This window comes from Schistocerca cancellata, chromosome 8 (genome assembly GCF_023864275.1).
Source record: "Schistocerca cancellata isolate TAMUIC-IGC-003103 chromosome 8, iqSchCanc2.1, whole genome shotgun sequence".
Lineage (NCBI taxonomy): Eukaryota > Metazoa > Arthropoda > Insecta > Orthoptera > Acrididae > Schistocerca > Schistocerca cancellata.
Genome location: NC_064633.1, coordinates 563,918,488 through 563,942,806, shown reverse-complemented (window position 1 = coordinate 563,942,806; position 24,319 = coordinate 563,918,488). Strand labels below are relative to the sequence as shown.

General features: G+C 44.2%; 1 protein-coding gene across 1 annotated transcript in view; it reads left to right on the top strand.

Moving 5' to 3' along the window:
* The window catches only part of LOC126095128 (carbonic anhydrase-related protein 10-like), a 460,639-nt gene extending 437,118 nt beyond the window's left edge, over nucleotides 1–23,521 (top strand). The window contains exon 11 of the mRNA XM_049909836.1: nucleotides 23,230–23,521. Within this exon, the coding sequence (XP_049765793.1) occupies nucleotides 23,230–23,267 (38 nt within the window). The 3' untranslated portion in view covers nucleotides 23,268–23,521. The remainder of the gene's footprint in view (nucleotides 1–23,229) is intronic.
* Nucleotides 23,522–24,319: the final 798 nt, after the last annotated feature.

Below are 24,319 nucleotides of genomic sequence, written 5' to 3'. Positions count from 1 at the left end.
ACGGAGGTGGTGCTACAGCGAAGAAAACCACAGGACTGGTAAAAACAGATACTCAACATTGATTCCGTGTGGTATACAGTATCTGCAAGAATGATTTGTATTATGGAACTATAGCCTATTAATTTAAGGAATTCAAAGAAAAGAAACGAACGAGGACAAATACTTCCGATAAGTGACCGTATATGCTGAAAAAGCAAGTGATTAATGTAACAAAATTTTGAGGGTTTTAACTTATATGCTTTGTCACAAACTGCTTATTGGCTTCTGTCTCGGGTTCTTCGGCCGACGTTCATCTGATGATTTTACTGACGTTTCGCCAACACGAGTGGCTGGCATTGTCAAAGCTTCACCCTCCATTGCCGGTGGTGAACTGGAGCCTAGCTAGCGGCCGCAGATGATTTGTACCTGGCACGCCAATGCCCGAGGGCTTCTCCGCGCTCATTTCCGGTGCAGTTCTCCTCCTGCTACCAGCGACGAGAAGCCAGGATCCGTTTACCTTAAGGATTTCCTCTTTCTTGTTGAAGCTGTTCGCGTGTTTTTGTATTTCTACAGGTTCTATGAACAAGTGGGTGTGACAGTGCGTCTCTACAGCCAGAACTTACGTGACGGCGAATTTTATTACGTGGTCGGTCTCATTCAGTGCGTGCTGTGCCACGGTCGTTTCTCCACCTGCCCCAACCTGCGATGTGACTTATGTTCTTCGATCCTGGTGTTGACTGATCTTCCAGCCATTCCGACATAAGCTGCCATTTCTAGATGTGCTGGTCACAAGAGATAGCGAAAACCTCGGACACAGCGTGAATCGAAAACCGACACACACGGTCCGATACCTGTACAGACTATGAAACCACCACCCGAGCCATAAAATAGGCATGATTAATATGCTCGTAAGGCGAGCAGGACGAATATGTGAGCCAAAGCACCTCAGACGCAAAATTCAACAGCTGGAAAGGGTTCTGAGGAGCTATGGCTACTCCACAAATTATATTAGAAATCTAACAAAGCGCTGGGCGGTGTGGCCGAGCGGTTCTTGGCGCTTCAGTCTAGAACCGAGCGACCACTACGGTTGCTGGTTCGAATCCTGCCTCGGGCATGGATGTGTGTGATGTCCTTAGGTTGGGTAGGTTTAAGTAGTTGTAAGTTATAGGGGGCTGATGACCTCAGATGTTAAGGCCTATAGTGCCCAGAGCCATTTAACCATTTTGTAACAGGGCGAAACACTCGGCGAAGTAAGGAATCAGAAAAAGAAATTTCGGGTACGGCCTTTCTGCCATACATTGCCAGAGTGACGGACAGAATTGGCCGTATTTTGCGCAAACACGGCGTAAAGACGGTTTTCAAACCTACAAGGAAGATTAAAGAGTAAGATCAGCAAAGGAGAAAAGGGACCCACTTGAAATGTCCTGAATACACCGTATACCATGCACATGCCAATAGGCAGTTTGTCAACAAGTGGCCACGAAAGCCGTAACGATTTTATATACTTTGTGTTCATGTCACCTCAGCATTTACCGAAATAGAAACATCGCTGATCGGTATAAACAAGTGAGAAGAGAGAAACATGGATTCAACAAATGTAAATAAAAAAGTAATTATTCCTTTACTTAAAAATAGACTTTTAATGTAGCACCAGTTGCTAACTTACTAGCCCTTCCCTCACCTCTTTTCCCACATATTCATTCGACACATATATTGAATAAACCTCTTCTTCCCACTCACTGCGTCCACTTGTTTCCAGTCTGTGTGTCCACTTCATCTTTCCACCTCTATCTGTCTCCTCCTCCCCACTCTTTGTCTCTCTTTATCTATTCCTCCCCTTCTCTATCTCTAATTCCTCTAACCCTCTCTCCAATCATGTCTTTCTCCACTCACTGTGACCACAACCTCCTCTCCCTCTCTGTTTCCACTTCGTCCTAGCCTTTTTCCTTTGCTGTTCACTACCCCTTTGCACCTTCCACCTGCTTCACGCTTCTTCACCTCTCCCCCCTCTCTCTGTCCATTTTCTCCATCCCCTTGATTATCAGTCTCAACCTGTCCACAGCCACACTCATTGACGTGTACAGCTACAGCAATACATTTCAATAAAGCAGGCCTACTCCAACAGCACATCTGTCATGCTGGGTAGGCTACACGTCAGTGCCTTGAAAATCATGGAAAATTGTTGCTCCTAACGTAGAGGCTACACTGCAAAGCAGGTCAGTTTGGCAGACCAATACTGTTCCGCTATCATGCATGGAAATCTACATATTCGGGTCTGGAAAATACATTTTTTCCTGTACGTCCACTCCTACGGAAGCTGGGAGGTTATAAACCCCACAGAGATGAAGCTCATAAGGCCCACTGTTTCTGTGGAAAATTTAGTTTCGATTCATCCAGGGGTTTTGGAAAAGATCCTGGACATCCACACATATATACACTCTGGCTTATACCTACAAGAGATTAAAAGCAACCAAAAATTTAACCCCACAAACGAGAAAAATTGTATTTAAGTAAATAAATATATAAATTTAGAAAATGAAGGTTAAATGTGTCAGAAAGGTGTGTGCGAGCAGCGGGTGTGCAGCATAAAAGCACCTTCATAATCGTACGCGACTGTAAAGACGGCGTAATGTGTTCTGTGGGAAGGAAAATCCAATAAGGTACCATCAAACACGGAAGAATACATAGTGCGATGTTTACAGAAGTGTCAAACATAGGGCGAACAGAGTATAGTAACCTTCCATAGACAAGTGCCCAAATACTTTTTTCAAGCTTCGAGAGACCGATTGCAGTTTCCTAGATAAAATATGAGCCATGTTTGGGGGGGGGGGGGATATGGAGAGATAAACAGGAGCCTCCATACCTGAAAGAAGGCGTGTCTGTAAGAGCAAGTTACATAAATCTCTGTAGAAATTAGGGATACGTGTTGGAGTAATTGATTTTCTGTTTATCTTTTCATCGTTTCCATTTCTGCTGATATTAAAAAATGTATGTTATGTGTGCATATGGTAGTTTCATGGATGTGGTGCGAAATAAATAATTATGTTTAGCAGCATACACAACTCGTAGGTCCGACGCGATAATAAGTACATACGAATCACTCCAATCACTGTTTCAATATTTCCGCATCAATGTAAATAAGTTTTTAACAGCAAACTTATCATGGAACGACACCGGCATAGAATTATGAAAATGAGTATCATTTCATTTTGGGATCGGTTGATAATGATGTTACTGTGCTGGCTTGAGATTTAATGTCCTAACCATTATCGGCCTCCCAATGTAAAAGACTTTAAAAAAATATTAATGCAGAATTTGAAGAATCACAGTCAAGCAATGTTTAAAAAAAATGAAATCCGAAGAAGGTCTACGGGACAAAGGAACCATCTAGATTGCTTCGAGAGACGCGTGCTCTTGCCGGTACGCAAATAGCCGATAATTTTTTAAGAAGTATACTTTTTTAAGACTACCAGCCAGTGTGCGTTCTGTATTAGCAACTACTAGAGATGTACATCTCGAAGAAATGGCTTCAATGGCCGACAGTAGCGTAGTGATTGCGACGCCCTGCCTGTTCGTTTACAGTACGAAAACTGTTTCCCCCTATCTAGATGACAGACCTTCCCAACTGGAAAGACAACTTTCTGAACTAACGATACAGATTCAGAAACTACGAACTCGAACACGATGGACCAGCAGGTCACAGAAACATTCAGTCTGCTGGTATCATGATAAATCCAAACAGAATGCGAAGAAATGCACTGCACCATATTCATTTATTTCTGAACACAACACCGCTAACGCTCAGACGGAAAACTGTGCTACTCACGTGGCGCGGCACGGACTGAGGAGGGTGAATCATCTCGCCAGCTATTCATAACGCGTCGCAGCACACGTCTTCGATATTTGGTCGACTCAGCAACAGATATTTCCGTATTGCCAACAACAGTACCACATTACAAAAACATTCAGAAGTGGCAACTCTACACTGCAAACGCCTCCGCGATACACACGTATGAGGAATACCAACTGAACCTCGAAACAGGCCTTCTACGAAGATTTCAATGGCTATTTCTTCTTACAGATGTTCATCAGTGAATTATTGGTGCGATTTCTTGAGTCATTATAGTCTGTTGCTTGAAGTCTAAAAGTTACTAAATTGAAAATACTCTAATTGCTAATGCTGACAGTTTAGTGTTTTTGATTGACTCACAGCATAAACATCTAGACTGCCCAAAGACATACCCTAACATTCTCACGTAGAATCCTAACTGGGGTTTTCCTGAAGCTAATGTGCAACACACAATCACAACAACAGAACATCCAGTGCATGCACAAGGCAGCTGTTTATCATCATAAAAATTAGCGCGAATAATACTTGAATTTTGGGAGGTGATCAACCTTGTTATATGTCCCACTTCTAGGAGCTACTTGTCTAATCCTTTCCATCTCGCTCCAAAGTAAGATGGAACGTTTCGCCCATGTGGAGACTGCAGAGCTTTAAATGCGGTCACAGTGTTAGACGACCATCCAATACCACATTTACAAGGTTTCAACAGTCATCTCTCCACCAGAAACGTATTCTGTAAGCTTGACACTATCTGAGCTTATCACCACAGTCCTGTTACGCCAGCAAATGTGCCTAAAACGGCTTTTATCATCCCATTGGAACTTTTCAAATTTTTGAAGATGCCATTTGGTCTATCAAATGCAGCATAAACATTTCATCTATTTATTCATATTATTTTGAATCATTTTACCATTTTTACTATTTACATGATATTCTTGTTGCTTCAGCATCAGGTAAAGAACAAATAACGCATCTGCGTTAGCTTCTTCCACAGATGGATCATATCATCTTAACGTTAACATGGGAAAACGCATTTTTGGAGAGAGATATCTTTGTTGAGTTGTCATTTGTCACATCAAGGCATTTCACCATTAGCAGGCCAAGTAAAAATAAACAAGGGCTTCCCTAATCCTAAAACTGTGGCAAAACTACGTCGTTTTTTCAGGCCCGCTGGATTTCTACAGACATGTTCTACCACATAATTCGGAAATACAACAACCTTTGTTTAACTTGCTCAAAAACGGCAAGAGGAAGGAGAATCGTCGTGTTACATGGACTGCCGGAGCATGCACATCATTCACGAAGTTAAAAGAAGTACTAGCTATCGCAGCTCTGCATGTTTTAACACATCTCTTAATTTTGTAGGGTGATGTCTCAGACTGTGATGGTTCAAATGGCTCTGAGCACTATGGAACTTAACTTCTGTGGGCATCAGTCCCCTAGAACTTAGAACTACTTAAACCTAACTAACCTCAGGACGTCACAGACATCCATGCCCGAGGCAGGATTCGAATCTGCGACCGTAGCGGTCGCGCGGCTCCAGACTGTAGCGTCTAGAACCGCTCGGCCACCCCGGCCGGCTCAGACTGTGACATAGGTACTTCTTTACACCAATAGCAAGATAGAAAATGGAGAGAGATACCTTTCTTGAGTTATCATGTGTCACATCAAGGGATTTCACCATTAGAAGGCCTAGTGAAAATAAACAAGGACTTCGCTAATCCGAAAGCAGTAGCAGAACTACACTTGGGTTTTTCTGGATGTCTCTTACCGACACACAATGTAAGTACAGTACCTATAACTGTAAATTGTTGCCAACTTATTCGGCAGCAAAATATTTCCCTTAACTTTTCGAAGACAAAGAATTCTCAATATTCACACATTACAAGACATTAAAATTTGCCTTCAAACTGTGACCACAAAAATCAACATCTAGGCAACTGTGCCTCTGGAATTTCTCAGTCAGTGCACCATAGACATACGATAGCTTCCTGGAGCCAGACGCTGCTGATTCATTTTCCAGAGTTGCGGAAATAATGTTACGATCCAGAAATCCATACGAAAATACTGCAAAGACACAAATCAGTGACTCAGAACTGGTAAAAGTGAAGATTTCTGACTCGTATTTCCGAATGTTTGCAACTATAATGTTACCTGAGGGAAGCTCCATTGTTATAATTCTAAGGATATACTCACCCCTTATCCTACCGACAAGAAATCTTCCTTGCGCTACATTGTTTGGCTCATTCTGGCACAGTAGATCCGCTTCAACAACGCTTCATTTAGCCTTCACAAGATATAATGCTGTGCACAAAAACCGCTGTCAACGAGCAAAAATTTGAAAACATACATCCAGTGCTTGTGGAGCTTCGAGTGCACTCGCCAGTAGCTTTTCGCAAATGATTATTGATCGTGTGGGACCATTACCTTGCTCTCAGGGTTGCACCCATCTCTTAACATTGATCGGCAGGTTTCGCGCTCAATCCCACTGAAAGACATCTCTGCAAGAAGTGTTATCACATCTCTGTTGTTGTCATGGATCACACCTCTGAGAGTACCAAAAATCACCACCACTGACAGACGACGGCAGTTTGAGGGTGAATTGTTCACTCACCTCAAAAAGACCCTAGGTAAATACCACGTCAGAATCACTGCTTACCATCCGGCGTCGAACGGCGAAACCGAACACTGGCGTCGCAACATCAAGACAACATTAATAGCCCTACTTTCACTAGGTTGGAAAAATGGCAAAAAATTTTAAAGGTTCTCCGAACGTGTATGATTCCAGAATATAGCATCAGCGCACTATTAATATTCGGTATCAGTGTGTAACAGTTGTATTCATCCATCCTGAGCTCCTAACCTCTTCACGTGTATTCCTAAGACATGATGCACAGAGAAAACCCCTACAACCCATGATGGGCCATTTCTAGTACATTGTCATTTCATGCTCCGTTGATAGAGTCAAGCCAGCCTCATTGCTGGAGAACGTGGATTCTGTGTCACCTCAGTCAGCTCCATGTCACAAGAACTCCAAAGTGGCGTCATCAAACCCAACGAGCAACGCTTTCTGGATGTACAGTGCACCTCCCAAATAAAAATAGCGTCGTAAGTGGCACATTGATATATAAACTCTGTAAAAATTTTGGATACACATTGGAGTAATTAGTCTTTTGTTTATGTGGTTCTTGTTTCCATTGCAACTGATATTTAAAAAGATATATTGTATGTACGGTCGTAGTAGTTCCCTTGGCCTGATGCGCAATAAATAATTATTTCTGCTGTAACCCACAATGGTAGGGCAGCGCATTTGGCCTCAGACTCTGCATTCCTAATTGCTTGGCACTCCCGTTGAAAGTTTCCGCTCTTACTGATTTAGGTTAATGATATCGTTTTGTTTAATTCGCTGACATATACTCGCCCACATTCTTTTCCTCAAGAAATAATCAGCATTTTATCTACTCTGTTTATATCCATGCTTTGATCGATTTTTGTTTTACCGGTCTAGAAACAGCAAGAAATGAGTCACATACCGCTTCTCTCTTACGGTAAGTTGTTTCTTTGAATATCTCCAGTCGTTAGCGTCTTCTTCTGATACATATCTCTAGACATTTTAGTTCCCTACATCCTTTAATGCTGTGTTTGCCAGTCCCTGATCAGTTTCACCCTCAGACAGATATACAAACGCACTATCTATCTGTATATGTACCTTTCAACACAGAATATTTTTAACATTTTAATAAGGACGTTTTATTGTCCGTTTGTCTGTTGGGCACAAATTTTGCAATTGATTTTAAACTAACTTCTCGATGATGTAGAGACCCGACCTTTCAATTGAGATCAGAACTGGGTGACACTGAAACACTAACTAGTTTTCGTGTCTGGCGTGTGGTGGAGGGTACTTCGGGCACATCTGATATTTCCTTCCTTTAGTGTTCCATCGGTGAATGTTACGCAGTGAGAACGGTTTGTGGTAACCCTCTGGGTGATGCTCCAGTCTCTCTCGCTTTTTACCTTCACGGTCTTTTCGCGAGATTTACGTAGCAGTAGCACTCCGTCTTCAGGCCACAAGTGGCCCGTTGGGACCATCCGACCGCCGTGTCATCCTCAGATGAGGCTGCGGATAGGAGGTGAGTGTGGTCAGCGCACCGCTCTCCCGGTCGTTATGATAGTTTTCTGTGACCGGGGCCGCTACTAGTCGGGCGAGTAGCTCCTCAATTGGCATCACGAGCCTGAGTGAACCCCGGAAAATGGCAACAGCGCATGGCGGCCAGCATGGTCACCCATCCCAGTGCCGGCCACGGCAGACAGCGCTTAACGTCGGTGATCTGACGGGAACCTGTGTATCCACTGCGGCAAGAGTTACGTAGGATGAATCAATGTATTGGCTAGCTCAGGTGAAAGGAAATTGAAATAAACCTGAAATTCACCGCATGTCTGTGTTGTAGTCTCTTCAAAATGTTTGAAATTGAGTGAAAAATTCACACACACAATAACAAAGAGCAGAAAGTAATTATGTACACAAAAATACTTTATAGAAGGTTTTAAATCGCACTAAAAAGTATAAAATAGTTTCTCCTAGTTCCATACACGTTCCTAAACCCACAGACATAGTGCTGAGAATTTCTGATTACAAATTTTTAATAGCTCTTACAGTGCTTGTAAAATTCAAAACAAAAACGAGGGGTGCTTGCAATTGATAACATTAGGGAGTGTCGATGGTAGCTGCTGTTGAGACAAATAACACAATAGCTCTCTATATCATTTGCAGTGCAGTTAAACTGCTAGTGACTTATGTTAGCTATCCTTGCATCAATTATCCATTGGATGCACCTAACATTTTTCGTTCTAAGTTTTAGAAGTATCTCATAAGTATTAAAAATTCACAACTGCAGATTCTTAAGACTATCTGTATGGGACTAGAAGGGATTGTTTTATGCTTCATAGTCTCATCCTAAAATATTTTATGTTAAATTGTTTTTATTGTGATAGTTATTTAAACTTTTTACTGCCGTAACTAACCACATTGGCCGACAAATAAATAAATAACCAGTCGAAATCCACGATTCCGACCAATGTGTTAAAATGATGTCCGTCAATTGTAAAGCAAACGCCGGAACTGTTAATCCACCCTCGTTCATTCAAAACGAGAAAGGTGTCTACCCTAGTACTTGCTTGCGTGATCTTTGTCTGAAAAGACCCGAGACTCTACAGAAAGTCTCTCCTAAGAGTCGTCAGGTGTAATTTCTGCAGTTTCGTTTTTGCAGAACGTAGCTGGAGCCATCCCAACAAATACTGCTCATCAGGCCTTTCATGCGAGGCCCACCATCCATGGAAAGCGTCTTTTTCAGTGAACATGTTAACAGATGTGGATAAGATGAAGAACGCACTAGGCTAATTTGCGATAGCTCTATCGAATGAACACGTATCATTCCACTCCAAAAATCACTTCTGTTTGGAATGGGAAACAAACCGAAGCTTTTCGTCGACCGTGGGCGTCGTATGAAAAATATGTTAAATAGTATTTACACTACTGGCCATTAAAATTATTACATCAAGAATAAATGCAGATGATAAACGGATATTGGACAAATATATTATACCAGAACTGACATGTGATTACATTTTCACGCAACTTGGGTGCATAGAACCTGAGACATCAGTACCCAGAACAACCACCTCTGGCCGTAATAAAAGCCTTGATACGCCTGGGCATTGAATCAAACAGAGCTTGGATTGAGTGTACAGCTACAACTGCCCATGCAGCTTCAACACGATACCACAGTTCGTCAAGAGTAGGGACTGGCGTATTGTGACGAGCCAGTTGCTCGGCCACCATTAAAAAGACGATGTGAATTGGTGTGAGATTTGGAGAATGTGCTGGCCAGGGCAGCAGTCGAACATTTTCTGTATCCAGAAAGGCCCGTACAGGACCTGCAACATGCCGCCGCGCATTGTCCTGCTGAAATGCAAGGTTTCGCTGGGATCGAATGAAGGGTAGAGCCACGGGTCGTAACACATCTGAAATGTAACGTCCACTGTTCAAAGTGCCGTCAATGCGAATAAGAGGTGACCGAGACGTGTAACCAATGGCACCCCATACCATTACGCCGAGTGATACGTCAGTACGGCGATGACGAATACACGCTTCCAATATGCGTACACCGCGATGTCGGCAAACACGGATGCGACCATTATGATACTGTAAACAGAACCTGCATGCATTCGAAAAAATGACGTTTTGCCATTCGTGCACCCAGGTTCGTCGTTGAGGTACTCCTGTCTGTGATGCAGCGGTAAGGGTAACCGCAGCCATGGTCTCCGAGCTGATAGTTCATGCTGCTGCAAACGTCGTCGAACTGTTCGTGCAGATGTTTGGTGTCTTGCAAACGTTCCCGTCTGTTGACTCAGGGATCGAGACGTGTCTGCACGATCCGTTGCAGCCATATGGATACGATGCTTGTCATTTAGACTGCTAGTGATACGAGGTTGTTGGGATCCAGCGCGGCGTTCCGTATTAACCTTCTGAACCCACCGATTCCATATTCTGCTAACAGTCATTGGATCTCGACCAACGCGAGCAGCAATGTCGCGATACGATAAACCGCAATCGCGATAGGCTACAAAGTCAGAAACGTGATGGTACGCATCTCTCCTCCTTACACGAAGCATCATAACAACGGTTCACCAGGCGACACCGGTCAACTGCTGTTTGTGTATGAGAAATCGGTTGGAAACTTTCCTAATGTCAGCACGTTGTAGGTGTCGCCACCGGCGCCATCCTTTCGTGAATGCTCTAAAAAGCTAATCTTTTGCATATCACAGCATCTTCTTCCTGTCGGTTAAATATTTTTTCTATAGCACGTCATCTTCGTGGTGTGGCAATTTTAATGGCCAGTAGTGTATTTGGGCTGTCTCGAGGTACACATTGGAATGACGAAACTTTGAATACCTGCCGAAACACCAGAGAAAATATGCCTGGTAACGGATAGGAAAGATATCCAGGATATCTAGTATGTGGGGTCCATTCTCAAAGAACCGGTCTAGTCGTTCAAGTAGAGAATGAAATGTTCCTCCAGTAACTTTTCCCACATACCATCTTATTAAGATATTGGTTTGGACCACATTTCGAATATTTCTCCGTAACCTTTCGCAACATATGGTTCATAAAATTTCCATCACTGATAGAGACATCCAAGTCATCATCGAAGAACATAGTGGACCACACGGTATTTATTTTTCGTGACAGTAGTACTGAACTCTGAAGCATAGATTTTCGTTTTCCGAGAGGGTACGGTAGACAGAGTGAGACTAAAATTGAAACAGAACAAACGTTTGCACAACAGTGCATCAGGTGAGAAAACAAACATTTCAAGACGCATATGAAAAATGCTCCTGTCACGGAGACTGATGGGCGTATTTCACTTTTTGGATCTCCAGCAAACACACACAAACGTGTTTATTGGGCCTCGCGGCGTCTACTGATCGGCTCTAGCGACATTATCTATTATTCAGACGGATTGTCCGCCGGTTCGTGATAATGGGATTCCGGCGGCACGCCGAGCGGCTGTGTGTTTAACTGATTATCGGAGTCGGGTGCGCGCGTTGCCCGGTCGTGACCAGACGTGACTGGCGTTTAAACCGCTCGCCCGTATAATTAGCGCTCTGTCTACACTCTGTTGACGCATCCTGACGTTAAATCGTTCCGCGCTATGTTTACATTGCAAAGGTGTCAACCCGGTAGAAGGCACTTCGTGAAATTCGCTGAATGCTGCCGCGTAGCAGTCTGTTCAGCAGTGAACGTTTTTCATGGGACACCGAGTGACCGTAGTTTACTTAACCAAATCTGTATCAGAAACCACCTACGTCCACATGCGGAATGATTGTCTGTCGAAATATTCCTGTTCTATACTTCTTTTACCCACGCTTATCTGCATCTATATTCAGAGTGAGGCGAAAACCGAAACAAGCGTTTGTTCAACACGCACATCCCTATAACTTACGGCATATTTTCTGACTAGTTGTCTTTATAGTACTTACTTGAAATATACTTCGGCGGCAGTAGATTCGTTCTTCAATCTAATTCAAATGCCGGTTCACTGAATTTCCGCCTTAGTGCCCTGCCAAAAGAACGAATGGGTCAAATGGCTCTGAGCACTATGGGACTCAACATCTTAGGTCATAAGTCCCCTAGAACTTAGAACTACTTAAACCTAACTAACCTAAGGACATCACACACACCCATGCCCAAGGCAGGATTCGAACCTGCGGCCGTAGCAGTCCCGCGCTTCCGGACTGCACCGCCAGAACCGCTAGACCACCGCGGCCGGCTGCCAAAAGAACGTCGTCTTCCTCCAGGGATTCAAGTTTGACTTCACTAGTCGTCTCCAAAATACTTGCGTGCAAGGTATCAGGGATAACATACAGCTAGTACGGAAACGTGTTTACGATCGTCGAAGGCCATGAAAGGGTAGCAGGGATTCAGAAGGCAGTGAGGCAGGATTGTAGAGTGTCTCCGACGTTGTTCAAACTGTATGTTGAGAAAGCAGTAAAAGAAATGAAGGAGAATTGAGGAAAGACAAACTTCAGGAAGAAGCAATAAAAATTCTTCTAATTGCCGAAGAGAGAACAAATGATCTGGAACAGCAGTATAATGGAATGGGTAGTGTCTTGAAAAGAAAAATTTATGATGAACTTCAACAGAACTGAAATATGAGTAATGCAATATAGTAGAATCAATTCAGGTAATGCTGCAGGATTCCGATTAGGAAATGTGACAGTAGAAGGAGTAGATGAATTTTGCTATATGGCCAACAAAATAACTGAAGAGGACAGGATATCAAACGCAGATAAGCTATATTATGAAAAATATTTGTGGAAACGAAGAATTTGTAAAAATTTAAAATTTAAGTGTTTCGAAGTATTTTCTGAATGTATTTGTGTGGAGGGTAGTCTTGTAAGGAAATGAAATGTCGAACTAAGCAACTCAGACAAGAATAAGATAGTTCCTTTCAACCACGAAAGGATAATGAAGATTTGGTGAGCAGGATGAATCATTAATAAGCAGATACTGAATCGAATTAGGGAAGAAAAGTAATTTATGGCACAAATTGACTAAATGAAGGGATCACTTCATAGGACATATGCTGTGGCGTGAAGCAACTAATTAGGTTGTGGAGGTAAGTATGGCAAGCAAAAATCGTAGAGGGTGACAAAGGGATCAGTACAGTAAGCAGATTCAAATGCGTATTGGTTACAATAATTACTCAGAGATGAAGAAGCTTGCACAGGATAAAGTGGACAGCTCCATTCAGATAGAAGTCTATTTTAACAGAACCATGTCACAGTCTTCTTGAAACTATAACTTTTACTGGGCAGTTTGTCTAGATCATTGCTAATAATAAAGAAACAGAAAAATATTTATACCTGAATTTATTACGTTGCACGTTGTAAGAGCTTTTCCCAATCAAATATCGTATAAATCCTCCAACTCAGCTACTGAGCATCTGTGATATCAACGTTCGATCCACACTTGTTAAGGGTTGCAGTTATCGACCGTGGTCCGTAGTAGTATCGCTGTACCCGCGAGTCGAGACTAGCACCGCTCCGCGGCTTGCAACAAGTCTCTAGCCTGCACTCGGCCACTCTTGCTCTGGACGTCAAGTGGGAAAGTAGTATAGCCTTCAGCTGATTGGAAGCAACCTCTAAGAAGGCGCTTAGTTAAAGTATGGCCTATGTGATGCCTCTATAGCTCTCTGTTTGTAATTATATTCTTCCTGACTATGAAGACACCTGTACCACCACTTAAGTACAATATGCAATTATTTTACCAACGACTTCTAATTATTTTAGTTGTAGACCCAGACCATGCATCCAGTTCCTTATCGACTTCACTGACAGCCCTCTGTATATGCAAAGAAGAGATTTGTATGTTTCTATTTAGCACTGGCCACCAGTCATTTACATTGGCGACGATTCGTTCGTCGTCATCATAACAGTATCCTCCCTAAAACGCTGACTAATGCATCTATCTTCTTTTTTGTAGCGTTACATGTTTCGAAATCTTAAGGATGCACAACTGAGCAACACATCTCTTCAGTAATAGTGGGACAAAGACATTGCCAATAGTAACGTGACCCAAATTCCCTTGATCAGGTAGTCGTTCATTACACTGCTGTGTAATTGCAGATGTGGTTTAGCCTTGGCAGTGGCTGTTTCCGCTTGGCTGTTTGTTCTTATGGAGCTGATGGAGATTCGTAAACCTGAAGGCTTGGCAAATGGGGTGACCTAGATAAGGGTCCTCTTGAAGAGGAATCTTGCGCTACGAAACTGTAATGCTTTTGGGCAGAGGTCCGTCCACGGGTAGCGAGCTTGGCATTCACTTCCCCCAGAACGCTCTGTAGAAGGGGATGACGAAAACACATTCCTCTGTCGAAGGATACATCGAATTCCTCGCAGAAACTCTTTTAGCCATGTAAGGCATCTCTAGGTGGGTGCAGCTTCTCTCAAGGTGAGTGAATGTTGGTAGCGAAGGATTGGTGTAATGTCCAGTTTAAGCTTTCACAATACCGCATTCTCATTGCGTCACTCTGTATTTTTGGCGAGAACCAGCGCATTTGCACTGTGCCTACATGCAGAGCCTTTCATTGGTCCTTTCCAGAGTCATATCATAGAACGGAAGTAATCTCCTAGCTGCAGCTGCGAGCCTCTGAGCGACTGGCTGAAATTCACTGACGAGAAAAATCACAATACCAAGAAGAAGTTGTACGAGATAAATGAAAACTTCCAGGTGTGCTTCTACACCTGAAAGATGACGTCTTTTCAAATTTCGTGCCAGTCGCTTAGCGCCACTACAACGATGCAAATCACGTTTGCTTTAAATGCGCACAGTAACAGCTGTGAGCATTATTTATCTTTGAGATTGGACTTGGTGAGTAGATGTCACTCAATAATGTCTTTCAGGCGAAAGACGACATCGTCAGCACCTCACAGAGTCTAAACGAGGACGTGTAATAGGGTTACCAGTAGCTGGACGTTCCTTCTGCGATAATGCAGAAAGATTTGGCAGGAATGTAACCACTGTAGCCTTGCAGCGGTGGTCACAAGAATATACAGTCGAAACGAGAATCGTCTCCGGACGTTCACGTGACACTACCGAGAGAGAGTGGTGTATGGCTCTGGCGCATCATATTGCACATACACCAGCAATCTGAGCAGCTGCGGGCAACACAGTAACAAAACGAACTGTGTTACAAATCGGTTATTTCGAGGACAGCTCCGAGCCAGACTTCCTGTAGCGTGCATTCCACTGACCCCAAAGCACCGCCATTTACGACTTCAGTGAGTGAGAGCTCATTGGAGGGCACGGGGTAGGTCTGTTATGTTTTCTCCCTCGGTACCAATAATGCTCGTATGTGGCTTAGGAGGAGGACCATTGAGGACCTACACCTAACCTGTCTGCATGGTACACTCACTGTAGTTACGATCTAGGGTGCGATTTCACACGACAGCAGGGCACTGCCGTGGTTATGACACGCATACTGACTGAAAATTTGTATGCGAGTCTGGTGATCGGACCTGTTGTGCTACCATTCAAGGACAGCATTCCAGAGGGTGTTTTCCAATAGGGTAACGCTCGCCCACATACCGCCGTTGTAAGCCACCATACTCTACAGAGTGTCGACATGTTGCCTTGCCCTGCTCTATCATCAGCTCCGTCTCCAATCGAGTACATATAGGATATCATAGGACGACATCTCCAGCGTCACACACATTCAGCGTAAACCGTCCCTGTATTGTCCGAGCATGTGCAACAGGCACAGAACTCCATCCCACAAACTGACATCTGGCACGCCTGCAACATAATGCTTGCACGTTTCCATGCTTACATTCAATATTGTGGCGTTTACGCCGATGATTAATGTATCACAATTTCACAGTTACAGTGACTTTTTCGTGCTTACATTAATCTGTGATCTTGCAACCTTAATCACTGAAGTGTGTTAGGTAAACAAACGTATTCCCGAAATGTCGTTACTCCACATTATTTTTTGGTGCTGCAATTTTTTCGCATCCGCGTGTAATGAGATTGTTTACCGCTCTTACATACGAGCGTATTTGGAAAGTAAGCTCCGATTAGGCGCGAAATGAAAACCACTATGAAAATCTAATGGAACTTTGCCCAGACGTGTTGGGCTGTGCCTTTAGTGTGTCTGTTGATCGCTTTACGTCGCTCTTTTCAGTTCAAAGAGCAAAGTGATCACTTAGAAATGCCTAAAGCAACAGTGTCTCTCGCCAAATACGCTGATCTGGTGAGAGATTTCGCCTGAAACTCAACCCACATAACATAGATGTCATGCGTTTCTTTCTTCAGGATATTTTTTAGCCGCATTCAGCAGGGCAATGAAGACGCTTCTGTAGCGTTTTCGATGGGAAGTGTTTTGTCACCCCCAATACAGCCCTCTGTTGTTCATCTCAGGCCACATGAACCGCTGGCTACGAAGACAACATTTTGGCACAAACAACGAATGGAAGACCAGCGTAGAGAAATGGCGGAAAGCACAGGCGTTTGCCTTCTGTGACGAGGATTCTGGAAAGTTTGTACAACGCCACGACATGTGTCTACGTCGGAGCGGCGACTATTTAGAGAGGTAGCTGGAAGGTGTGGCTCACAGTTTCGAATAAAAAATGTTTGCTTTTCACTCTGGTTTTCATTTTGCGACCGATTGGAGATTCCTTTCCGAATAGCCATCGTATTTTTCATTTAGAAGAATTCCATATCACCACTCCAACAGGCGGCGATTTCCTGCTTTGGCAGCAGGATGACCGAATTTTAGGCGGTTCAGAGAAGACGTTTTGCCTTAGGCTTTTATACAGTACAGTTCTTGTCAGGTTGTTGTAGAGTAAGCACTCAGCATTAGGGTTTTGTACAGTAATGACTTTACCTTAAGCTTTAGTAAAGTAAAGTGTTGTTGAGGCTCTTTTAAAGTATAAACACCTTAGGCTGGACGGGAGAGATGAAGCGAGCCTTGATACCACTGGATTGATGTCTGTACTTAAGCGCTAAGTACAGAGGGAGGGCTGACAGCTCATCATTCAGCCTGTTTTATTTACGAACTGTCCGATTGGTAAGACGGCACATCGGCGCGGGTGCTTTAGCAGTTTACATATGATTCTAACTCACTCCCGCCAGAAGCCGAGTGGACGCTCTCGTAGTCACGCACCTAGCTTGTTGCTTTCAACACGCATTTTGGTACTCTAATGATGTTCGCTCCTAGCTTTCCAACTACATTCTGCATCTGATTACCACCGCGCGAGGTGGCACACTGGTTAACGGCTTGGACTGGAATTCAGGACGACGACGGTTCAAACCCGGGTCCGACCATGCTGAATTATGTTTTATGTGATTTCCTTATATCACATCAGGCAAATGCAGGGATGGTTCCTTCGAAAGGGCACGGCCGACTTGCTTCCCCATCCTTGCCTAATCCAATGGGACCGACGACCTTGATTTCTGGTCCCCTCCTCTCAAATCAACCAAGCAACCGTCTAATTAACAACTTACATAGTCACTGTCCGTCTCTGCGATGTACTGACGTAACTGAGTTTTATCCCTCCAGCCCACATTTGCCAAGGTCGTATTGAGACGTCAGTATGTAATTTCAGTTTAAACTCAATAATTCCACTTGTTATAGTACACTTTTGTTTCCATTCATAGCTAGACAATCACTTCTCCTAGTGACATATCTATGTCAATAATGTGGTATCCAATTTGCTTCATGCTTATCTGGCCCACCCTAGTAATATTCATTTAAATAAAATGTTTTCCACTGCGCAGAACTACCCTCGTTTTCAGTTTGTTAGCGTGATCATTTGGGGTGGTTCTTCGTTCTGTTGAGCACCAGAATTTTGTGCATCCTTGGGATATACTGAAACCACAGTCGATATGCCACTTTCTGTTGGTCTGCAAATAATTAGGGGCGGTCCTTCAGTCTGTTGGGTAGCAGAATTTAGTTTTGTGAATCGGGATATACTGTAACCACAATCGACACTCGACAGTATGCCAGATATCCACAACTAAGCTTCACAATTATGTGATACAATAGGAGGTTTTATGGCAAGCGGTAATAGATAGCTGTACTTTAAAAAAGCGATAGTATTTTAACATGATATTACGGCTATGGCATCCCCCATCTACATCTAGATCTACATTAATACTCCGCAAGCCACCCAACGGTGTGTGGCGGAGGGCACTTTACGTGCCACTGTCATTACCTCCCTTTCCTGTTCCAGTCGCGTATGGTTCGCGGGAAGAACGACTGCCGTAAAGCCTCCGTGCGCGCTCGAATCTCTCTAATTTTACATTCGTGATCTCCTCGGGAGGTATAAGTAGGGGGAAGCAATATATCTGATACCTCATACAGAAACGCACCCTCTCGAAACCTGGTGAGCAAGCTACACCGCGATGCCAGAGCAGGGTGAAGCAGTTAGGAACCAGCAAGGCATGAGCGGGCGGTGGAACCGAAGTGAGAGATACGGAGGTTGCAGGGAATGTCCTTCTTACATACATCTGCACTGTTTGATACAACGGGGTAGCGGCCGGCTGGCGGCTGAATTATGTTGAACTGGCTGCCTGCACGCCCCGTGAGGCTGACGCGAATGCTCCACCGAGTACTGGAGGCCTTGTTACGTCAGCTGGCAACGTGGGCCTCTCGGCATTGGCGTAAAATCGGCGATGACGTATCTGATATGGCCCCCACCAATGCCCGGCTGCCCACCACGCCCAGATGTCCATTCTGCGATGGTACGTGATGGTTGGTGCGCACAGCGTGCGACCTGCTGCCCCTTGTCGGCTGTGCTGCTAGATATAACCTGGGATGGCCACGTGCACCATGCAGTCCAGAGAGGGACTGGCGAGGTCTGTAACCGGTAACGTCTATTGGCAGCTCCGTGCACTGTCCTCGTTTTGCACAGCCCTGTCGTTCTGGCAGGGCTGCGTGACTTAAGAATAATTCCATTATAAAAAATTCTAGTACAGGGTTATTACAAATGATTGAAGCGATTTCACAGGTCTACAATAACTCTATTATTTGAGATATTTTCACAATGCTTTGCACACACATACAAAAACTCAAAAAGTTTTTTTAGGCATTCACAAATGTTCGATATGTGCCCCTTTAGTGATTCGGCAGACATCAAGCCGATAATTAAGTTCCTCCCACACTCGGCGCAGCGTGTCCCCATCAATGAGTTCGAAAGCATCGTTGATGCGAGCTCGCAGTTCTGGCACGTTTCTTGGTAGAGGAGTTTTAAACACTGAATCTTTCACATAACTCCACAGAAAGAAATCTCATGGGGTTAAGTCGGGAGAACGTGGAGGCCACGACATGAATTGCTGATCATGATCTCCACCACGACCGATCCATCGGTTATCCAATCTCCTGTTTAAGAAATGCCGAACATCATGATGGAAGTGCGGTGGAGCACCATCCTGTTGAAAGATGAAGTCTGCGCTGTCGGTCTCCAGTTGTGACATGAGCCAGTTTTCCAGCATGTCCAGATACACGTATCCTGTAACGTTTCTTTAGCAGAAGAAAAATGGGCTGTAAACTTTAAACCGTGAGATTGCACAAAACATATTAACTTTTGGCGAATTGCGAATTTGCTGCACGAATGCGTGAGGATTCTCTACCGCCCAGATTCGCACATTGTGCCTGTTCACTTAACCATTAAGAAAAAATGTAGCTTCATCACTGAAAACAAGTTTCGCACTGAACGCATCCTCTTCCATGAGCTGTTGCAACCGCGCCGAAAATTCAAAGCGTTTGACTTTGTCATCGGGTGTCAGGGCTTGTAGCAATTGTAAACGGTAAGGCCTCTGCTTTAGCCTTTTCCGTAAGATTTTCCAAATCGTCGGCTGTGGTACGTTTAGCTCTCTGCTTGCTTTATTCGTCGACTTCCGCGGGCTACGCGTGAAACTTGCCCGCACGCGTTCAACCGTTTCTTCGCTCACTGCAGGCCGACCCGTTGATTTCCCCTTACAGAGGCATCCAGAAGCTTTAAACTGCGCATAACACCGCCGAATGGAGTTAGCAGTTGGTGGATCTTTGTTGAACTTCGTCCTGAAGTGTCGTTGCACTGTTAGGACTGACTGATGTGAGTGCATTTCAAGCACGACATACGCTTTCTCGGCTCCTGTCGCCATTTTGTCTCACTGCGCTCTCGAACGCTCTGGCGGCAGAAACCTGAAGTGCGGCTTCAGCCGAACAAAACTTTATGAGTTTTTCTACGTATCTTTAGTGTGTCGTGACCATATGTCAATGAATGGAGCTACAGTGAATTTATGAAATCGCTTCAATCATTTGTAATAGCCCTGTACTTACGGTGAGCAGCAGTGGGCTTATTGTGCCTGTGCTCCATCACCATTCGCCTATTCTAAAGCGCCACCGCCACTGTCTCAAAAGAAACATGCCTTGTCTCACGATTGACAAGCCTGTACAATACCGGTAAGATTGCTGTTTCAACGAGCTTACTATCCTCGCAACATCGCATTGGCCTTATTGGATCATTAAAATGACAATATACAGTGCTCGACGGGAGCCTGTGCTGTTGCAATACAAAGCTCCGGCTCGCACTCATATGGCCATATTTGGTCGCTACACTACACTGCAATCGTATGTCTTGTACACAATTTAAATCAGCTTCTGCATCTATAGCTAAAACTCAATATCTGCATATGTTCAAAGTGGTTCAAATGGCTCTGAGCACTATGGGACTTAACATCTGTGGTCATCAGTCCCCTAGAACTTAGAACTACTTAAACCTAACTAACCTAAGGACAGCACACACATCCATGCCCGAGGCAGGATTCGAACCTGCGGCCGTAGCGGTCACGCGGTTCCAGACGGAAGCGCCTAGAACCGCACGGCCACACCGGCCGGCTATCTGCATATGTGATTCGGTTGTCAGGCAACGAATACATGTACGATTGAATACGAAAACATACACCACCGTTTTCTATCTCTCAAGGTTAACCATCTTTTCAGCTTGCTGCAGCGGAATGTCAGATAGCCACTTCTACAGTGCACTGTTGCTCGTCTCTGATAATCATGATGGCACTAGATACTAATCGCGTATTTATTATCTGTTCTAGCCATTAACGTGATATGTCTCGGCAGCTTCGAGATAACGTAATCTGCGTATTTGCAATTTTTAAGCGTCAGAAAATACGATCACATTCTACGTATGTACACGACATTCACAGGTCTAGAAGTTCTCAGGTGCCTGACAAACTTCGGCTGACGCTGCACAATTTCTATGCGTTTAAATAGCCGCAACCCTTGCGAACTGGCCGGCAGCTGTGGCTGAGCGGCTCTAGACGCTTCAGTCCGGAACAGCGCTACTGCTACGGTCACAGGTTCGAATCCTGCATCGGGCATGGAAGTGTGTGATGTCCTTAGGTTTAAGTAGTTCTAAGTCTAGGGGACTGATGACCTTAGATGTTAAGTCCCATAGTGCTCAGAGCCATTTGAACCTGGCGAACCTGTGTGGAAATCTGAAGATGTCCTCACAGTTTCTTAGCTAGATTTCCCATCTTAACACGCGTTCTTCAGCAAGCACGTTACCGTGACATTTAGCAAGATAACTGCATGTTTGACACGAATGCTGCTGTCCCTGCTACACTTACACTAACGCAAATATATCATCTATTCCATACAATTTCAAATTAGACACACTACAGCGCTGTCATAGGTTCTATGACGATTTTCCTATCATCATTATCTCAAGAATACCTTAGTTCACCCTACACAACTACACTCTTACGCTTTCTAACGACTTACGTTTCAACTACACCTCGGAAGTCAAAGTCTTCAGGCGTATTTTCTGTAAGAGCTGACAAATTTGCTTCAAGTAAGTTATTACAATATAAAATGCAGTTGTTTCAAAGAAAATTTCTTTTTTGCATGCTGCACATCGAAATTCTTGTTTTTATTTATGCATCCTGAAATATTTCTTGAGACCCACTGAAGATGCCTTCTAAAAAAGGCGGAACACGTCTGGGTGCATCAATACAAATAAAAATTTCGATGTGCAGCATGCAAAAAAGGCATTTTCTTTGAAAATACCGCAATTTATATACAGCTGCTGTGGTAATGGCCACTACAAGAAACAAGTTATTACAGTGTTTGCTTCAATCGGTTGTTGCTGCTTGTGGCCTTCAATCCGAAGGCTGTTTGATGCTGCTTTCCACACTCCTCTACATTTCCGATTACTACTACAGTCTACATCCATTAGAAACTAGTTACTGCATTCGTCTCATGGTGTCCCTCTATAACATTTACTCCTCACACTACCCTCCAGTATTAAATTTATTATTCCTCCATGTTTCAGAATATGTCCTAGCAAGCGATTCCATCGTGTAGGCAACTTAATGCCACAAATTTTGTTTCTCCCTAACTCTCTTGAGTGCCTCCTTTTTAGTTACGCCGTCTACTCATCTAACCTTCAGAATTATCCTTTTGCACCACATTTCAAAAAGTTGTGTTCCCGCCTTATCTGAACTGCTTACCGCCCACGTTTCACCTACTTTGAAGGCTACCTTCAGAAAAGACTTCCTGATGCTTGAAAATATATTCGATGTTAACAAACATTTCTTCTTCAGGAACTCTTTTCTTGCCATTGCCACTGTACACTTGATATCCTCTCTACTTCTGTAATCGTAAGCTATTTTACTGCTCGGACAGCAAATATCATATACTACTTTTAGAGTCACATTCCCCTCTGAAAACATACGGCTGTTTGGTACTTTTTCGTTGGTACAAGTTACAACAGTCATGGGCCAACTTGCGTCAGAAGAATACACAATAGGTTTATGGCAAGTTTCCCAACCGAATCAGTGCATGCATCTAGGCCAGACGGGGGAGACTATTACGCTGGTAAGTGGATTCATACTGCCCAACTATAACTCACTTAAATTCGTTCCCACCTCCTGTTCTGGATGTTTCACTTTTTTTTTTGGGAGGTATAATTAACTTCCACTCTCTCTGCTAGTTTTGGGGTCATTAGCCCATTTTCCTGTAACCAATCCTCCCGTCAGCCACTATATTAATTTCGGATCCAGCGTCACCACTGAATATTACATTCTAGGGGACTTGAACGAAGTGTAGTGGTATCAACAACCGCATGCGCCATGTTTATTTTTGATGAGCGGCATCATAAATAACTTCGCTTTGTTGTCGGAAAGGTGGGGAGGGGGGATGGGAGGAATCAGGCCCACTCCTCTCCCCTCCACCCTTGTGGATGTACTTGAAAGTGTCTCGCTGTGGCTTGTAGCAGTGTTTTGTGCTCGTCTGTGTGAACAGTGAGGGGTCCATTGTGACGTCCTGCTTCTCTGTGTGTTTCAGCCAACATGTGGATCGTGCCCGACGTGCCGAACCTGTAGTGCCGGCAGGTGGCGCCCACGACCGCGACTGCAGCGCCTCTGCCGGCCGCTGCAGGCTGCGGGGCCAGCCGGGAGCAGAGCATGCTTCGGCGGTGCCCCAGGCCCTCTCTGCCGGGGATACCCGGCCACTAGCCACGCTCGCTTCAGAGCTGCGCCGCCGTGTATCTGCGCTGCGCTGCGCAGCCCTATAGCCTTGCAACGCTCGAGTGTTGCTGCTGAAGAAATGTATATATGGATGACTGCAGTAAAATGAATAAATCGTTTGCTAGTTCTCAAGATTTACTCTTTAATCAATTTGTAAAACTGCTTCCTGCACTCCCGGCGGTATTACTCCTAGAGTATTCCCTGGACCTGGCTGCGTTTTGCTAAAAGAAGGAAGCTACCGAGGGTGGAACCCAGGACTTTTTTTGGGGGAGGGGAGGGGGGTGAAGGAGCACTTACAGAATTAATAACAAACAGGTGAAGTTCGGCAGGTGTCAGTAAGCCAATTGCGCCCTCCCTCCCCCCCTCCCCCCACCCCCCTCCACCTAGATTTATCTCTGAACCTGACATATTCTTATCTATACCGTGATTCCACAGCATAAATTTATTTTCCTACTGCCTAGATGTAATTAGGCGGCTGCTACTACCTAGAATTTTTCCTTGGTAGGAGGACAGGAGCGCTTCCATGGCAAGGAACCCGACAATAGCTCAGAGAGTTGGGTACTGACCACTTGGCCATCCACACTGCAGCCATTGACGCCATTGGCAAATAATGAAAAGGTGGTCGGTCGAGCTCTCTATTGACCTGTTCAAGGCAAGAAGGCAGCAGTACAATATGAAGCCATATTGCTGCTCGGTAACATTTTATGTGCTTAAAGAAAGCTACATATAAGTTACACATTATATAGGCTGCTTCAGAAACGCTAGTCAGTTATATTTAGACTCGTATAAAACAAACACAGCGTGCTTGTAAATTAGTTATACAAAAGCAACCTTAAATTGTGAAAAGCATAAATGACTCACAGAAATGTTAGATTCAATATTCAATGCACTACATCTTAAAGTTTTAT